Raw genomic sequence first — 16,367 nt, 5'->3', positions numbered from 1 at the left:
AGCTAAGCAAAACCAGTTATTAAAGAAATATTCATCTGCCTCTTTTCCCTACAGGAAATTCTTTTCTCTAAGCTGTATGGAGTTCATCACTACCTTTAAACACTGAATTTCATTCTAACAAACCAAAATCACCACCCAGAACAAATGAATGCACATTCTGTGAGGCCCCTGTGTTCAAGAAGAGTCTCAGATCTTGTCAGATCCTCTCATCTAGTAAGCACCACGACTGCTTATGAAATGAGCAGTGTTTATATGAAATATTTCCTTCTGAGCTTTCCCATGTGGAAACACTAAAGAGGGATGTAAAAGTGCAGGCAGTGCAGCTGTAGCATGTGCAGAAGAACACAACCCTCAACAACTGAGCTCTTCCTTCACCTGAAGTAGGCATTTTCCTCCCTGAGCTGGCGCAATTCTCGCTCCATTTTTGGGAAACGAGCCAGCTCTGCCTTCATGTTCTTGACAATCAGAGCATCATGTTCCTGCTGGGACAACTTCTGCTCCAGATCCTGGAAAACACCGGAGGAGAACAGGATAACAATGAGTAAGTTGGAATTTGTAAGAGCTATTTCTGCACTGTACCTTTCAAGCTCTAATCAAAGACCTGAATGAAGTTGGAAGGGAGCTCAGGCAGTCATGTGGTCCAATCCATGCTCAAGGCAGGGATGACTCTCGTTGCACTTGTAACACCTGGGCTGGTCTCTTCTCTACACATGCTTACCCCAAGTTCATTACAAAAAGCACTCAGTTATTCATTAAAATGATCTTCTATCAACTGAACCAAATCTGTGATTTTCTTGTCCTCTAGGGAAGCATTTCAATGGCCTGCAAGAATTATGTGCAGAAAGAAACATAAATGTGCATTTCAACGTTATGGTAAATGTTGAGGGGGTTTTCCACTAAAAAAAACAAATAATTTAGAGCTGTGTTGCAGACTTATATCCCGTTTCCTATCTTTTCATTTTAATGGAGAAAGTCTCCCCTTGCTGGCAATCAGGTTGGTTTTAGAGCAAAGCAATGCCACTGTCAGCACTGCTCAAACCAAAGTAATTCTCCACGTCTACCTCTGCCAGGAAGACAATACAAATTAAAAAGATACACTCCCACCAACCCATGTGCTCATTTGGAAGCACAAAAAGCATCTCTATACTGGCATTTAAGTTAGTGTCGTTTTGAAAGCTTTACAAGTAATTGCACTCTCTAAACACAAATGTAGAGGAAGGATTTTCTGAGAAGCAGACAGTAGCTGTAGCTGCGGGGCTCATCACACACCATTTGAAAAAAACATCACTCTAGAAGCAGTCTTTGACAGAGCAAATTTGTGGCACAAGACAAAAAAAGCATTCCTCCAGAGCACTGCATAAGGATACAAATCACCTTTCTGTAGAGAAAGTAGGATTTTTTTCAAAGGCAAAGTGTCATGTTACAGTTAATTGTGGACAGCCTGGTCCACCCAAGTTCAACTCCTGCTAGCAACCAACTCAGGTACTTACATGACAAACTAACCTTTTACTTCTGCAACAGCCAATTTTTTAAAAAGCAGCATTCTGTTCTTCCACTGAAGGGATTAAAATCTAAAGCTTTATATAGGTCACAAAGTTTCTTACCTTAATCTTCTGTTCATATTCTACCAGTAAGGACTGGCTTGCTTGGAGTGTCTGGATTTGCTGACTTGCCTCCTGCCATTTCCTGTTAGATGAAGACACAAGAGGCACTTGAGCACCCAGAAATCAGGTACCAGAAACAACCAACCTTCAGAAGTCTCTGACCAACAGAGTCAAACAGCACTAACAAAGTAAGTGTTATTCTTATATAACATTTTCTCTTTCAGTCTCACACTCATATGAGCTCCCTCTAATTTAGAGACAAAAGTAACCATTTATTTTAATAAAAAGAAGCATATTGAGAAAAATACAAAAAAAGAAAATCAAGCCACTTTAACTCTGAGAACAACAAATATACACTCAGAGCAAATAAAACTTCACAACTTTGAAACGGAACTGAACTTAGTAAGCAAGGAAAAACATACTTGTAACTTTCAATTACCCCTCCACTATGATTTAAGGTTTGATATTTCTGTACAGTTCATAAAGTTCAGATCAGCCTTTCCCATCCATGTGCCTTCTGTTCCTGGAACATGAAACATCACTGAGATTTAAAGCTCAAGTTTGTGGGTTTTTTTCCTCAAGGTACAATTAAAATTGCACCTCAGAATTGGTTTCAAACAACAGTTACAACCTGCACACCCAGATCAAAGAACCCCTTTGAAGAGCAGAAATCAAACGCTGTTGAAAGTTTTCTGAGTGATGACAGCTGCACAAGACTGAAGTTGTGTTTGCCTTTTTCTCCCTACAGTCATTCATCCCTTGCTTACTTTTTTTCAATATCCAGCTGCTCCATCAGTTCCTGCTTCTGAGAATCTTGGCTTGTCATCTGCATCTCTTGGTTCATTATATTCCATTGCAGCTCTGATATTTTTCCTTTTAATACAGTGATTGTCTGAATAAAGAGGGAGAGAAAAAAAAAGCATAAACACACAAGGCTGTGACTCTCCAAGCCGGATATTACGGATGGTGACAGAAATAATTTCCAACCAAAAAGTATTAACACAATCTTAGAAACAATCCCACACTCTTGCAAACCTTCAGACCTGCAAACCTACCTCAAATAAACGCAAGAGAAAATAATTCTGCACTTTCATTTGCCATCCAAATTGTCATTTACGTAATCTCTTAAACATGTGACCTCAAACTGGCATGAAAAATATCAAACTTTAAAGTTAGATTATGTATTTTTCTAAATATATTAACTCTAAAGAAAAGCTCACAGGTTTGTTTCCAATAGCCATTACTCAGCTCCCTGTAACAGAGAAAGAGAAATATCTCAAAACATTCCATATGTAGTGTGTGTTCTAGACACAGAGACAGGTAGGGCTCTCATCTTGATACTGATAGAAATAAAAGAACAGACACAGAACTGCAGCACCCATCTTTCAGGTGGGTTTAGTTTAACATATGTACCATCACTGCCCTCCTGGATTTAATCACTGATAACTGGAACATTAAATCTGTTGACCTGCTTTATCACACAGCTACATTTCCAGTGACACCTAAGCAGGAGCAGGGCTTAAGGACTTAGTGATTGCTGACCAACAGCTGGTGCAGGAAACCAAATTAAACAGGAAAGTTACAAATTAAATAGCTGAACTTAACTATAATGATATCTGAGAAGGTTGAGAAGATGGTCTGGACATCCAGATATACTGAAACTCTTACCCAAGCATTCATTCTGCAGTAGAATGCACAGGTATTTAAGACACTTCAGGAAGACACACTTGGTTCATAATGTTGCTCTCATCCACTCTAATGTTTTTCTGACTTCTCTGAACACTTTTCCATATTATCTGCTCCATCACTGTCCCTTTGTCCACACTTCTGAACCCAGATGCTGAATGTTGCCTCACACTTCTTCTCTATAGCAGCTTGTCTAAGAAATCTCCTTCTGACCTGCTCACTTGTGTCTGGGCTTGGTTCTAAACTTTGACACCACCAAGGTTTATTAATTCCAGGTGATGAACACAATGTTGCAGTTATTTCGTTTAAGGGTTTTTTAATCAAAAACAACATTTTCAAGTCACAAGAACTGCAAAGTCACCTGAAGCTATGGATGGATTAAAAATTACTCTGCTCTTACTTCATTAGCTTCAGCTAATTTGCTCTCCTTTTCTTGCATCTTCTTACTCATTGCCTCCATGCTCTTCTTGTAAGATTTGTTCATCTCCATTTGTTCTTTCAGTTTATTTTCAGCCTCTATTTCTCTTTCCTGGTACTGCTTTATGCGTGTGAGCAGCTCCTGGTTTCGGTCGGCCTCTCGCTGGCCAAGGGAAAAAACATAAAGAGACTTAAGAAGAAGGCAGCAGAAAGGTGAAGGCATTTTTCTTTTGTCCTCATTACCATGGTCACCAATGGAAATTGCTTCATCATGAAGCAAAGTTACTCAGACCACAGCTTTAACCTAGCAAGGACAAAAATCTTATCAGCAGCAACTCAATGGAATTACCCAAGGAATTACCCAGGGAAATGGAGCTGGAAAATTAAGAGACCATGTCTTCCAAATCTCTTACACTAAGACATGACTGGGAGAATACAGATGTGGCTTGACAGATTCCACTGCACACTCTCCTGCAGATCAAAGATGAAAACATTCCATCTCCAATTTAAAGCTGACCCATGCACAGCAAATGACTTTCAGAAACTCAGACCCCAACAGCTGGGTTAGTAAGACAAACTTCCCTCTGCAACTTCTGGAATTGAGGCCATTTAAAAGAAAATATTATCAGCTAATAAAATAAATATCTTTAGTCCGACAACCTTTCATATACCACTTCATTCAGCTTATTCCTACCACAAATTGATCAATACTTACCGAAAAAATGCATAGTAAATTGCTTTTCTAATCAAAGCAACTGGAGACATGGATTTGCATAGTAAGCAAGGATTATGCAAAGCAATGTGAGTTTCCTAAAACCTTTATCCACATGACTCAGAAAAACACAGAATCTGAGCAGGGTAATTACCACAGTGCTGGATTAATGCTGCTCCGTTTTTTTGTACCAGTATTTCAAGGTTTTCTGTGACTGACTCAGCTACATTCCAGTTTGAACTCTTCCTGGCTTAATCCCACATCACCTGACTTCAGAGGAAGGAGGAATTTAGTCATTGACTCCCTATTTCACAACCATACACTAAATCTGTCACCCTCATAAAATACAACAAAACATACTTATTATTTTTTACAGATTTCTTTTTCAATAATCACCCACACAGAAGACTTTTATTATGCCACAAAAGCCACTGATCCACAGCTTATTTCAGTAACATCGTTAAGCAAACATATGTGGGCAGAAGAGCAGAACCCAATAAAAGCTATTAGTCCCTGAGTGAGGCTCACTGTTTTATCAGTGCAGGCTCTCTTGCGTGACACTGCATGGCTGGCACTGCTGCCATTCCAATTAATTACAGTCACACAAACCAAATGCTTGCAATTGTGCCAGCAGAAGTTAAAGCTCCTCTAGGAGAAAAATTATTAAATACTTCTGGGAGAAACAAATAACAAATCCCTTTTGTTACTGCTACCCATGACAACTTCAGTGCTAAGCTAACAGAATCCAGTGATCAGATCATCAGCCTGTGAACCTAACGAGGCTTCAAGTTCACAGTCTTGTGCACATTAGCAAGTTAGCAGTGTGCTGAGAGGGGACCTGCAGAGCAGTTCTGTAGACGTGCTGGTGCTGGCAACTTGACACCCACACCTGCAGCAAATGCAAACAGAGTAAATGCATTCCAGAGTCACTGAAGTCCTGCTCTGAAGACAGTGTCCATTAGCAGCTGAACACCAGGCTTGCTCCTGGAGTGCACCTTTCAGCTGAGTTTCACTCTAAAGAAAGAGTAACCATACATATTCTGAACAGAACTGCAAACCAAAGCACACCTCTGAACCAACCCAACCCACTGATGAAATGCTCTCCATGTGTTCTGGCTTAGGCCAATGCGCCCAAGCCATGTGCAGACACCCCACTCACCTCATAGTTCCTGGCGTTGGTGTTGGCTGCCTTCTCCAGCTCAATGCGAGCTCGTTTGTGGCTCAGCTCCATCTGCATCTTCTCCCGTTCCACCTGCAGCAGCTGGGACTTGGAGTGGATCTGCCCAGCTTGTTCCTCCAGCTGGCCAGTTCATGTGTGAAAAGGGAATTGCACACCATTAACAGCACAACAGTATCATCCTCTCCTGAACTGCTCAGCTGACATTAACTTGCCATTTTACAAACTACCACCACATTTGTGGTACCTCTCACACCAGCTGCAGTTGGGGAAACTAAGAGTTCAACACCATGCTCAGAAACCTGTATCAAACCAAGGTGAATTGGAAAGAAATTAATTCCTGGTTCTTAAGTCAGAATTCTCATTCTTTAGATATAGTCTGACAAAATCTACTCCTCTATCTGAAAAGCTAATTATAAGCCTAAGAAGAACAGATTATGCTACCAATAAAACATAACTGCTGAGCAAAATGACACGTTTTTCTACATCCTCTACAACATTACACCTCATTTTTTCATTCAAATTACCTGAGAGCACAGACAATACTAACAGAATTGCTCATATCCTGGTGATGTACATCCAACACAGTCAATGGAGACTTTAACCAGAGAGAGCTTCCTGCAACTACTGCTGTCACCAGAGATGTAGCACAGACAGAAAAAGCTTAAATTTTTGTCAACATTCCAAAAGTAAAGCAGATTTAAACTAAAAAAAGCAAACTTATTTTGTGCTCAGAAGCTGAAATAGAAATTATATTAAGATACAGAATAGAGAAACTTCATTGTAGCCTAATAAACAGTCCCTGGGATCCAAGATGTCAATTTACTTTATGCTTTATGAGCCTGAAGCAGCCAACAGAAAAAAAAAAGTAAATAACCCAGGTGGATACAAACAGAGCTGGATAAGAAAGCACAACTGGTTTGCATATCAAAGCCACAGCTCAATGCAAGTCTCCTGGATGCGTCCAGGCAAAGAAGCCTTTAAATCCTGAAAAAAGGTAACAAAGTGTCTTACTAGAAAAATGTTAAGATATAAAGCTCCTTTGTTCAGCAATATAAAAACAACTCACAATTTAATTTCCTGAGCTGGCATGCAGATATAACTAGCAGAGAATAAATTCAAAGGACCTTTCTTAAACTCTTAAAAAACAGAAATAAATCTGACACTGTAAAAAAATTGAATATATTCTGGAAGAGATTCTGGAATGGTGACAGCATGCTTCCTTTATTGAGTTTGTGTCAATTTCAGAATGTCAATTTCAGAAAGAACAGTCAGATATGAATGAAATTCCCAACTCCTGGAATCCAAAGGAGCACATGATCACACTGAAGTGATACTGCAGGAATCACCAAGATGAGGACTCCTCACCTGCATCCTCTGCTGGTACTGCAACTGTAAGGAGCTTTGAGATGATCCTGGTGTAGCCAGCCCAGACTCCATACGCTGTGAAATGAAGTTGTTGAGGGATCTCAGGGTGGAGAAGACAGTGGTATTATTTTCCAAGTCCTCCATGGCTCTGGAAATAGACAGAAATTCATCAGCAAAACACTCAGAGCAAGCTGCTCAGCTAAAGAGGGATCCAACACTGCCCTAAGGAAGCACTAACCACAAGGTCTTCCAATTTACAGGGTAAAATCAATCTGCAAATCACTGCTGGGATCCACAGAAAACATGACCCCATCCAGGCTGAAGTTGTACTTTTCACTGAAATGAGAAAAGGATGCAAGACAGCCTTTTCTTCTCTGACCAAGCCAAACTCATTGCTCTTTCCCCTAATTTTTGAAGCTGATGGGAGCAGAACTAACTCCACAGTAGCAGCAAACCCTTCCTGCTACACAGCTTGTTTCTGGTTTCCCAGAAGCACTTTGGACTCTAATTTCCAACAAGAAGTTTTCCCAAGTCCACTGATTACTTGTGTAAGTGAAACTGCATGAGACGCAGCTCTTCCTTCCAATTCAGAAGGGTACTAACTAAAAAGCCAAAGATAAATCAAGCCTGGAGCTCAGAAAAGCCTACAAGGTTTCGCAGATTTCAGAAAGTCCTGGGTGAGTCCCTCCAGCGACTGCATGCTCCATGAACCCCCAGAAACACCGGAGAAGGTCCAGGACCAGGAAAAGCAGCCACAACATCCACACGGCTTGTAGCACAGACAGAGCCTTGGCGCTGCCTCCGGGCTCCTGCACTCTCGGGGTTACACAGCAGTCATTGTTTGCATTTACAGCATCACGGAGAGGAGGCGTAAGAGCGGCGCAGAAGCAACAGATCTGCCAAAACCCAAACTGAGCCCTGGAGTACCAAACACACCTGCCGGCAGGTAGCTCCAGCAAGCCCGTTCTCAAACCTACTAACAATGAAGACGACACTTAAGTGTGTGACCCGGTCTGGTTCAGAAACCCCCGTGGCCAAGAATCCTTCGGGACAGGCAGGCACCCACGGCGGGCAGCGAACACCGAGGGCGGCCGCGGCGGGCACGGGGCAGCTCCGGGCACAGAGGGGTTCTCCCGCACGATTCCCCCGGGGGAAGAGCCGGGTGGGACGGGCGCGGCCAGAGCGCTCTTTCCCTCCCGTTTCCGCCATCCCTGCCCCTTCCCCCGCCGCTCTCTCACCGCTCACCGCCGCGCGCCCCGCTTGGATCTCCCTCCTCGCCCCGGCCACGGGATCTCGCGGGAACTCCGCGCCCGCCTCTCGCGAGAACGGCGGCGCCGGCAGCCGTAACGGCGGCATTATGCGCGCAGCTCTCCGCGCGCTACCGTAATGCCCCGACAAGGTGGGGTGAGGCTCGGAGCTCGGTCTGCCCCCCAAAAACCGCCCCGCGCCCGCCTGCTCCGGCAGGGATCTAGTCAGCAGCCCCAAGGGAGCTGTTGATGATGAAAAAGGCCTGGGAGTCTTAAATAGCCTCTCATATAACTCATGCCACAGTCAGCCTGATAAAAGCACTATTTAATATAAAGTTCGTCACTTTCAGATAAGGCAGCAGCTAAATTTATTTGTGCAAACAGATTTCCGGCAATCTAGTCATTCTCCCTACTGGGATCTTAGGAACATCTTGTCTTTTTGCCTGAGAAACACCATTGGTCACACCTAAAAAGCACTGGGGAGACGATCTGCTTAGCCATGACCCTGTCCTACTGCCATTGACGGGATTTATGAGTGCCAGGAAGCAGCAATTCCTAAATTTAACCTGTGTCTGTAGGAGAGGCAGCAGAGCCATGGGGCTGAACATTCCCAAGTCAGCCGTGCCTCTCACATGGCTGTGTTACACATCCCGCATGAGAATGCAAATCTTGGCGTGCACAGAAACATTTTTCAATTTTTACCTGTGCTAATAAATCACACCAGCTTCTAAAAGGCACTGAATTGGCTCAAACTCCCCTTTGCTGTTCCCTCACGTTCTAACAATCACCTTAATGGTCAGTCTCTTGTATGACAGCATTAACAGTGCAATGATTTTCAGGTACGCATTAAAAACTCATATAATCAGCATTTTATTTTCATTTGCATTACTCCAGCCCCAGAGGTTGCCTTCCAGATTATTCCTCTCCATTCCCAACCATTTTGTCCACAAGTATTTGAAAAGCCTGATGGACTTAAAGAAGAGTAGCAAATTTTCCCAGGGTCTTAATGGTGGGATTTTCCTTTAAACATCCACCAAATTGACATTTCCAAACAATGTCAGAGAATCGGCAGTTCTTGACTTTCATTTCCCTCTGTACAGCCTTGCCAGGTAATAAGATTCTGCAGAGTCCTTCCTGCTGGCCTGAGGCTTTATAGTTCTCACATCCTGGAACTGCTCCTTCAGTCTGCTTTGCAGAACACGGGCCTCAGATCCATCCCAGAATTTACAGAGCATCGTTCCTTTTGGCTTTAAAATGCTTTGGGATATATCCAGGAGGCCTAAACACAGCCTGATCAGCTTCTGATGATCCAGTTCTTTAATGCCTGTGGCGTTGGGTGCCATGTCACTCAGGATGACATCTGCCTTCCCTAAGGGCAGCTGGCTCTGGATGGCCCTCAGCGTGCTGGGGTCTGCAATGTCAGCCTGCGACAGGAAAACCACTCCTTCCAGAGGAGAAATCCGCAGCAGGTCAACGCCAAGCACGAAGCCGGTGGGGACAGCAGGATCTGTAAGGATCAGTGACACAGGGAACACTCAGAGTGGCTGCAAAAACCTGCACATGCACGAGCTCTGTGCCAGTCAACAGACAAAACACCCACCACAGCTGCCTTCTCGTCTCCTAGCAGTTTGCTGGAGGGTATGCCATAAGCTTATCTGCTCAAGACATAAAAACTCAGCTACTTTGGATAAACAAGGAGAATTTTTCCAGGTTTTCTGCTGCTCTTGCAAGGCTGACAGTCCAGAAATCCTGGACAGTGGTGCACATGTTAACACCTCATTTTGTAAATATCAGTGGTTTCACCCACATAAACCATGCACAGCAGTTGCTTCCACTTTTTGAGAAGGGAAATAATACTTCAAATAAGCCAGGGTAATTGCTGGAGGTCACACCAACTTCAGAACTGGATGAAGGCATCTTCCCCACAACAGCTAATCAAATCACTAGCACCACATGGTATGTTTTATTTCATAAAAACAATTTCTCCATATAAAGATTTACTAGGCTCACCTCTTCAAGTTCTCATCAGTGACTCTGGCACTTGCCAGTATCAATGTCTCCTCCCCATACTGTTACCATCATAGTATTTCCTTGATTTCATACTATTTCAATTTAGATTCCATAGTATTTCACAGATCTCTCACACATTTCAAAAGGAGTATCATCCCCATCTTGCCTGTCAAAAAATGGCACTTACCAGTACCTAATGCATTGACCCTCTCTACAGCAACCTGGCTCCAAGCACCAGGTGCTGCTCCACAGTCAAGAACAGAAAGTCCTGGATGAAGAACACGGAACTTGTCATCAATTTCCAGCAACTTGAAGGCACTTCTGCAACGGTAATGCTGCTGCTTGGATGCCTTGACAAAGGGATCCTTCAAGTGCCGCTCCAACCACCTCTGCTCAGTTCCAGTTTTCCTCAGAAATTTCACCGTGGTGTGCAGGCATCTACTCATCCAAAGCCAACAACTGCCAGGAAGAGAGGAAAGTCAACCAGTTAGTACATAACCACTCTGTATTTCAAAAGTCTCTATAATAGTTAATTTCAGCCACTACAGGCAGCCCAGGGAGGGTGTGGAGTCTCCCGGTCAGGAGACATTTGAAATACAGCTGGACATGTCCCTATGTCACCTGCTCCAGGTAACCCTGCCTTGGCATGGTCATTGGGCTAGATGGTCTCCAGAGGTCCCTTCCCACCCGAACCACTCTGTGATTCTAAAAGAAGCCCCAAATTTGAGATTTTTGGCACCTTTACTTATCACAAGAGCAGGGCCAGATTTTGGACGAGGCCTCACGTGCTATCCTGAGCTAAGGGGGGAAAAAAGATCCCACTCCAGCTTCTGCTCTGGTGTTTTAAGGACACGACATGGCAGAGTGATCCCAGAACGGTCTGTGCTGCCTCAGCGGGGCTGGCGGCCTCCGTGAGCCCCTCGGAGGAACGGAGGGACACCCGAGCTCCTGCAAGCTCCTGGCAGAGCAACCAAGAGCCACGGACGGAACCGCCGCACGGCACTAACCTAAAACCCCAGACGCACATTATTATTAACCCATTCCCGAGGGAAGCTCCAGGCGCCGGCACTAACAACACCACACCGTCCCCCGCGTGGGCGCCGGGATCGCCTCAGCGGCCCCGCCACGCACCTCCCACCGGCAATGGCAGCTCCCGTACGGCCCGCCATGGCCGCCTCAGCCCGGCCCGGCTGCCCCAGCCCGCCAGGACGGCCTCAGCCCGCCATGGCCGCCTCAGCCCGCCAGGCCACCCTCAGCCCGCCATGGCCGCCTCAGCCCGCCCCGTCCCGCCTCCCCTCACGGCGGCCGCGGGCGGGGCGGCGGCGGCGCGGGAAGAGCGGGGACGGGCCGCAGAGTGAGGGGTCACCGAGGCGGGCGGGAGAGCTGCGAGTGTGGGGCTGAGGTGTGCGGGGACAGGAGTGGGAGTGCAGGGGGGTCAGGGACTGGGATGGGGGATCAGCGACTTGGGGAAGGGGCGCTACGGGTCAAGGATTCGGGGAGAGGATGTTGAGGGTGATGAGAGATTCAGGGCGGGAGTTTAGGAGGAGCAAGGATTTAGGGAGAGCGGATCGGAGATTTGGGGAGGGGTTTCTAGGGGCTTAAGGAGTCGGGGAAGGGGTGTTGAGGGTGGTCGGAGAATCTGGGGGGACAAGGATTTGAGGAGGGGATCAAAGATTTGGGGAACGGTGCTGGGAGTCAGGGATTCTGGGAGAGGGTGGTCAGGATTCGGGGAAGGGGTTTTGAGGAAAACAAGGATTTGGGAAGGGTGGACAAACTTTGGGCAGGTGGTGCTGAGGTGACACGAGAGCAAAGGTCAGTGGGAGCGTTAGAGAAGCAGATATTGGGGACCAGGGTTTAGGGAGCGGTGCTGGGTGTTTGGGGCTGAGGGGCTCTGTGCACCCCCGGGTCCCCTCCGAAGGGTGCCGGGAACATTGACACAGCGCGCCCGCCTCGTCCCTCTCCCAGGAGCCATGAACACGTCCAGACTCTTCACCCTCGTCCTGGTGGTGCAGCCGTCCCGCGTCCTCCTGGGCATGAAGAAGCGCGGGTTCGGCGCGGGGCTGTGGAATGGCTTCGGGGGCAAAGTGCAGCCCGGGGAGAGCATCGAGGAGGCTGCCCGCAGGTGAGGGCTGGGCCGGCGCCACGGGGACACCTATGGGGACACAGGTGGAGGTGTTGGACCATCGGCAGTGGCTGCAGGTGGAGGTACCACGGCTCATCTGGTCAGTGACACCCTCGTCTTACCCACCAGTGCAGTCGTGACCCACCTCTGAACACCTGTTCCACAGGTGATGAGGGAACATCCACATGTGCAGAGAAACAGGATTGCTCCCCCTCTTGTCATCTGCAAATCTTAAACTGTCATCCATTCCTGACTGGAACTTGCTGTGTCCTCCCTCCCATCTCTCTGATCTAAACTGAGAATGAATCTAAGTGGTGGGTGGAGGTTCTTGCACTCTTTGGAGAGGTGCAGGGTTTAATTTTGGCTACATAGCAGAATTACAGCTAATTTAATTTAAATAATTAGCCAAAGTGCTTGTTATTTGATTGTATGGTGACATTTTTAAGTGCTAATGCTGAGTTGCAGAATTTAATTTCATCAGTAAAAAGGCACAGTGTGATTTTTGAACCCTTTAGTACTGATTTCTTGTAGTTCTTTCATCTTTCTGGTCATTAAAATGAAGTAGCAGATCACAGCTGAATTGCTAAACTTTAAAAATGAGGTACCTTGTTCTTTACATGAATGTTGCTGATAAAAAAGCCATGCTTTGCCATCTCCTCAGTTTCTGATACATGCCCAAAGCTGCCCTTGCACCTGCAGGAAGTTCAGTCATGGTGTGCTCAGTTGGTTCCCAACAGCCTCCTCAGCTGTGCCAGCACAACTGCCAGGCTCTGTGGTGAGCTGGGCCCCAGGACAGAAGGCTCTCTGTGCAGGTGTGCTCCCAGCAGCACATGGCCTTCATGTACCTGACCCTTCATCATGGCTTTTTGTGTAATTTATCATCTCTGAGTGGAGGGAGGGACATAAGTTTTTGAGGGACGTAACATTTGCTAGCCTTACCTGCCACTGGCTGTGGGGTAAACCAAGTGGTTTAATGCAGCATTTGATTTCCTTGGTGTGTTTACCTGTGCTGGCCCCAAGTTGGACACCAGATCTGTTCACACAAGATGCCAAGTGCTAAAATTTTCCTCAATCCAAAGGCAATGTGCCACAGCACAGCCAGCACCTGCTGGGTACTGCCCAATCCCTTCACCTGCATTTACTCCAGAGTGACACGAGCAGTTCCTGCTGAGGTCAGCTGGGCAGGAAGCTGTCCCTAGAGCCAGGAGCAGCTGGACATGCTGGCCACCTTGCTGGCTGGTGCAGTGCTGCCTTGGGGCACAGCTCTGCTGCAGGAAGCATCACACAGTCCAAATCAAACTTTCCTTGCACCACTTCCACTCTGCACTGGGACTTGAGGTCTGAGGTTGTGGTTCCACATGTCTCTGTCTCAGCTGGGTTGGCAGAGGCAGAAGGTGTGAAGTGTCCTCTCAGCACAGGTAGTTAAATATGAAGCCAAAAGATGAACAAAAATTCCAGTACCAGTAAGATTTCCATCTTCTGCTGGGTACAGCACATTCCCACGAGCACCTGGGCAGCTCCTCAGTGGCACATCTTGTAAGGGGAGCATTTAGTGAATTATTTAGTGAGTTATTTCTAGTTTGCCACCTGTAATGTTTCCACTTGCTACAGAGACAGCCAAGCAGCTGATGGATAAATTGCCTGGAGAACTTAGCAATGTTGTGCTTTGTTGTTCAATTATCAGTGCCTGTAAAAGGAGGCTTTTAGAGTCATTTCTGGAAAACTGCCTCTATTTTAGACATAGATAGCTTCTCAGAAGATAAACTAAAATTAGCCAAGATATTAAGCTGAAGTATAATTTTGAACGATGGGATCCATGAAATCAATGCCAAAGAAAGCTGGAGCCTTAAAATCATTTCGATTACATTTTAAAATTGTTGTTACTGCCAAATAGGCAACTACATTAATTATTAACTATAACTAAAGGTACACAGTTTCAGAGTATTCCTTGTTTTTGTACATTAGAAAACCATTACTAACTTCAAGCAAGCTGTGCTGCTTCTGTTGGAGGAAGAAAAAACCCTGAACATAAAGAGAGAAAATAATTGAATGTGCTTCAAGTAGCTGTGCATGGTGGTGCGTGGAAAAGAGCTGGCACAGCTCTCCAAGTGCTCTTAAAAGTCTTGCCTTGTGGCCTCTCGTTATGCTCAATGGACTTCCAAGGAGCAGAAAGGCAAAGTTTGCACAATTGCTTTGTGTTTTTTACACTGCATTTGAATGGCAATCGGGATTCTCAACCTTCTGTGTGCTGGTGTTATGGAGTGTGTAATTTAAGTAAACTTCAGTTTGCCTCAGAAGTAGCTGATTGTGTAGCAGGTATAGGTGCTCTTTCTGGTGTTCATGACCTGCTTCTCCATAATTCTAAAAGATTTAGCTTGCAGTTGGCAAAGTCTTTTTCCTGTCTAAATGAAGTGTATCTTCTGAAGCCACACCCAGCTACAGTGGCATGAATTCACATACCCACTGCTCTCTTACCTCAGAGACTATCTGCATGTTGAAAGGACTAAATTGTGCTAAATGATGAATTTTCCTGAATCTTCCCCTTCCAATATAGACTGTTTTCCTGCCAGGCTCAGGAGCCTGAAATAACACACGATCCCACCTGACTTGGCTCCACTGTGGTGTTGTAGCCTCGTGGCTTGGTGCAGGTTAGAACCCTGCTCTATTGTACTATAAGAGCTTTCACCTTTGGTTCACTAGAAGGGTTTTGAATGTGTGAATAAGGCTAATGACTGCATTTTTGTCCTCCCAATGCTCACTCTCCTGTAAGAAGTCTTTTTCTTGTGCAGGGAGCTCCTGGAGGAGAGTGGACTGACTGTGGACACCTTGCAGAAGATGGGTCAGATCACATTTGAATTTGTAGGCAACTCTGAACTCATGGACGTTCACATTTTCCGGGCAGATGACTTTCACGGAGAGCCAACAGAAAGTGAGGGTAGGTAGCTGGTGTGGGGAAAGGAAGGATGTGTATGCTTTTCTGAGACAGTACTGCCCTTTGGAAATGGAGAACTATTCGTGCTAAAATGCCTCCCAGAAGGAAGGCAGCTGGGCTGTAGAGGGAAGCTGCTTGTTGACCAATATTCACAGTGTAGGCAGCAAAAATCCACGAGAAAGTCCCATGCAAAGTTCTTTTGTTTCCTGCCACCAGAAATGCGGCCCCAGTGGTTCCAGCTGGACGAGGTGCCCTTCCATCACATGTGGCCAGATGACAGCTATTGGTTTCCCCTGGTGCTTCAGAGAAAGTTGTTTCGAGGCTATTTTAAGTTCCAGGGACAAGACACCATCTTGGAGCACAGCCTGAAAGAAGTGGAGGAAGTTTAAGAAAGCAGAAGCCTTCAGCCCACGTGCTACTGCCCACATTGGGCTATGGCATCCTGAGTATGACTTATGAGGGGTCTCCTTGCTCAGCTTTCCAGAAAACAAGACTTATTTTCCATGTCACTGCAAAGTAAGGAAAGTAAGGGGGTTTCTTAGAGCAGAAATAAAAGTAACAAGATTTTCTGTGCTGTGAAGTTCCTGGCTGTGGTAGGCGTTAGTGGTTATGTGATCACAACTATTAAAAACTTAAGTGTTAACCCTTTTTAGTGGCTTAAGCTTTTCCCTCATGGGTGCGGTTTTTTTATTATTATTAAAAATACTTTTTTTTAGTAAAAGCGTGTGTTGTTCTGTTGTAGTGGTGCTGTGAAAGCCTTTTGAAAAGTTCAAACCAGAGATTCCTTCAGGATTCTCCAGCTGAAGGCTCTCAGCCCAGCTTTCACTGTTGCAACTCCTAGTGTGAAGCCAAAGTATTTGAGCATTTCAGGTAAAAATATGCTGAACAAATTCAAGTTCCAGCAAGTTCGTGTTGGAAGGTGCCATCCCCTAGGGCTGCAGGCTTTGTCCCAGGCCAGGAGCAGGTGACTGCTCAGCACTGAATGGCAGCCCAACCCAGCACAGTGGGCAGCAGAAGTTTAATCCAACCATGCCAGAAATACCACATAACATATGTAACTTCTGACACAAGGTGGTGGGGGCTTTTTTTGTT

The 16,367-nt window shown here is 45.7% G+C and overlaps 3 protein-coding genes across 8 annotated transcripts in view; 1 reads left to right on the top strand and 2 right to left on the bottom strand.

The window, feature by feature from the left end:
* The window catches only part of MAD1L1 (mitotic arrest deficient 1 like 1), a 346,624-nt gene extending 338,359 nt beyond the window's left edge, over positions 1 to 8,265 (bottom strand). For 3 of the 4 annotated variants that reach the window (XM_014870221.2, XM_088174320.1, XM_088174318.1), the window contains exons 1-7: positions 8,203 to 8,265; positions 6,965 to 7,112; positions 5,579 to 5,719; positions 3,691 to 3,870; positions 2,372 to 2,496; positions 1,605 to 1,686; positions 376 to 506 (exon numbers count right to left, since the gene is read on the bottom strand). In XM_014870221.2, coding sequence (XP_014725707.2) covers positions 376 to 506; positions 1,605 to 1,686; positions 2,372 to 2,496; positions 3,691 to 3,870; positions 5,579 to 5,719; positions 6,965 to 7,108 — 803 coding nt within the window. In that variant the 5' untranslated portion in view covers positions 7,109 to 7,112; positions 8,203 to 8,265. The remainder of the gene's footprint in view (positions 1 to 375; positions 507 to 1,604; positions 1,687 to 2,371; positions 2,497 to 3,690; positions 3,871 to 5,578; positions 5,720 to 6,964; positions 7,113 to 8,202) is intronic. The other variant, XM_088174317.1, reaches the window with a different exon arrangement.
* Positions 8,266 to 9,065: 800 nt separating this feature from the next.
* On the bottom strand, positions 9,066 to 13,569 carry MRM2 (mitochondrial rRNA methyltransferase 2). 3 transcript variants are annotated; one of them, XM_088174315.1, is made up of 3 exons: positions 13,348 to 13,569; positions 10,409 to 10,680; positions 9,066 to 9,718 (listed from the first exon to the last, which is right to left on the bottom strand). In XM_088174315.1, the coding sequence occupies exons 1-3, from the start codon at positions 13,479 to 13,481 to the stop codon at positions 9,294 to 9,296; spliced, it is 831 nt and encodes a 276-aa protein (XP_088030441.1). In that variant the 5' UTR covers positions 13,482 to 13,569; the 3' UTR covers positions 9,066 to 9,293. The 3 variants fall into 3 exon arrangements, with proteins under 3 accessions (XP_088030441.1, XP_014725763.2, XP_088030442.1); XM_014870277.2 differs by lacking the exon at positions 13,348 to 13,569 and adding an exon at positions 11,353 to 11,503; XM_088174316.1 differs by lacking the exon at positions 13,348 to 13,569 and adding an exon at positions 11,229 to 11,467.
* NUDT1 (nudix hydrolase 1) lies at positions 11,537 to 15,996 on the top strand. Its single transcript, XM_014870306.2, has 4 exons — positions 11,537 to 11,623; positions 12,187 to 12,343; positions 15,133 to 15,278; positions 15,492 to 15,996. Exons 2-4 carry the CDS (start codon positions 12,192 to 12,194, stop codon positions 15,662 to 15,664), a joined length of 471 nt encoding a protein of 156 aa, XP_014725792.1. The 5' UTR covers positions 11,537 to 11,623; positions 12,187 to 12,191; the 3' UTR covers positions 15,665 to 15,996.
* Positions 15,997 to 16,367: the final 371 nt, after the last annotated feature.

The sequence above is a fragment of the Sturnus vulgaris genome, chromosome 16 (genome assembly GCF_052056855.1).
Source record: "Sturnus vulgaris isolate bStuVul1 chromosome 16, bStuVul1.hap1, whole genome shotgun sequence".
In the NCBI taxonomy this organism is placed as follows: Eukaryota; Metazoa; Chordata; class Aves; order Passeriformes; family Sturnidae; genus Sturnus; species Sturnus vulgaris.
The sequence above is the reverse complement of the archived record's forward strand: the minus strand, read 5'-3'. Positions and strand labels throughout refer to the sequence as shown.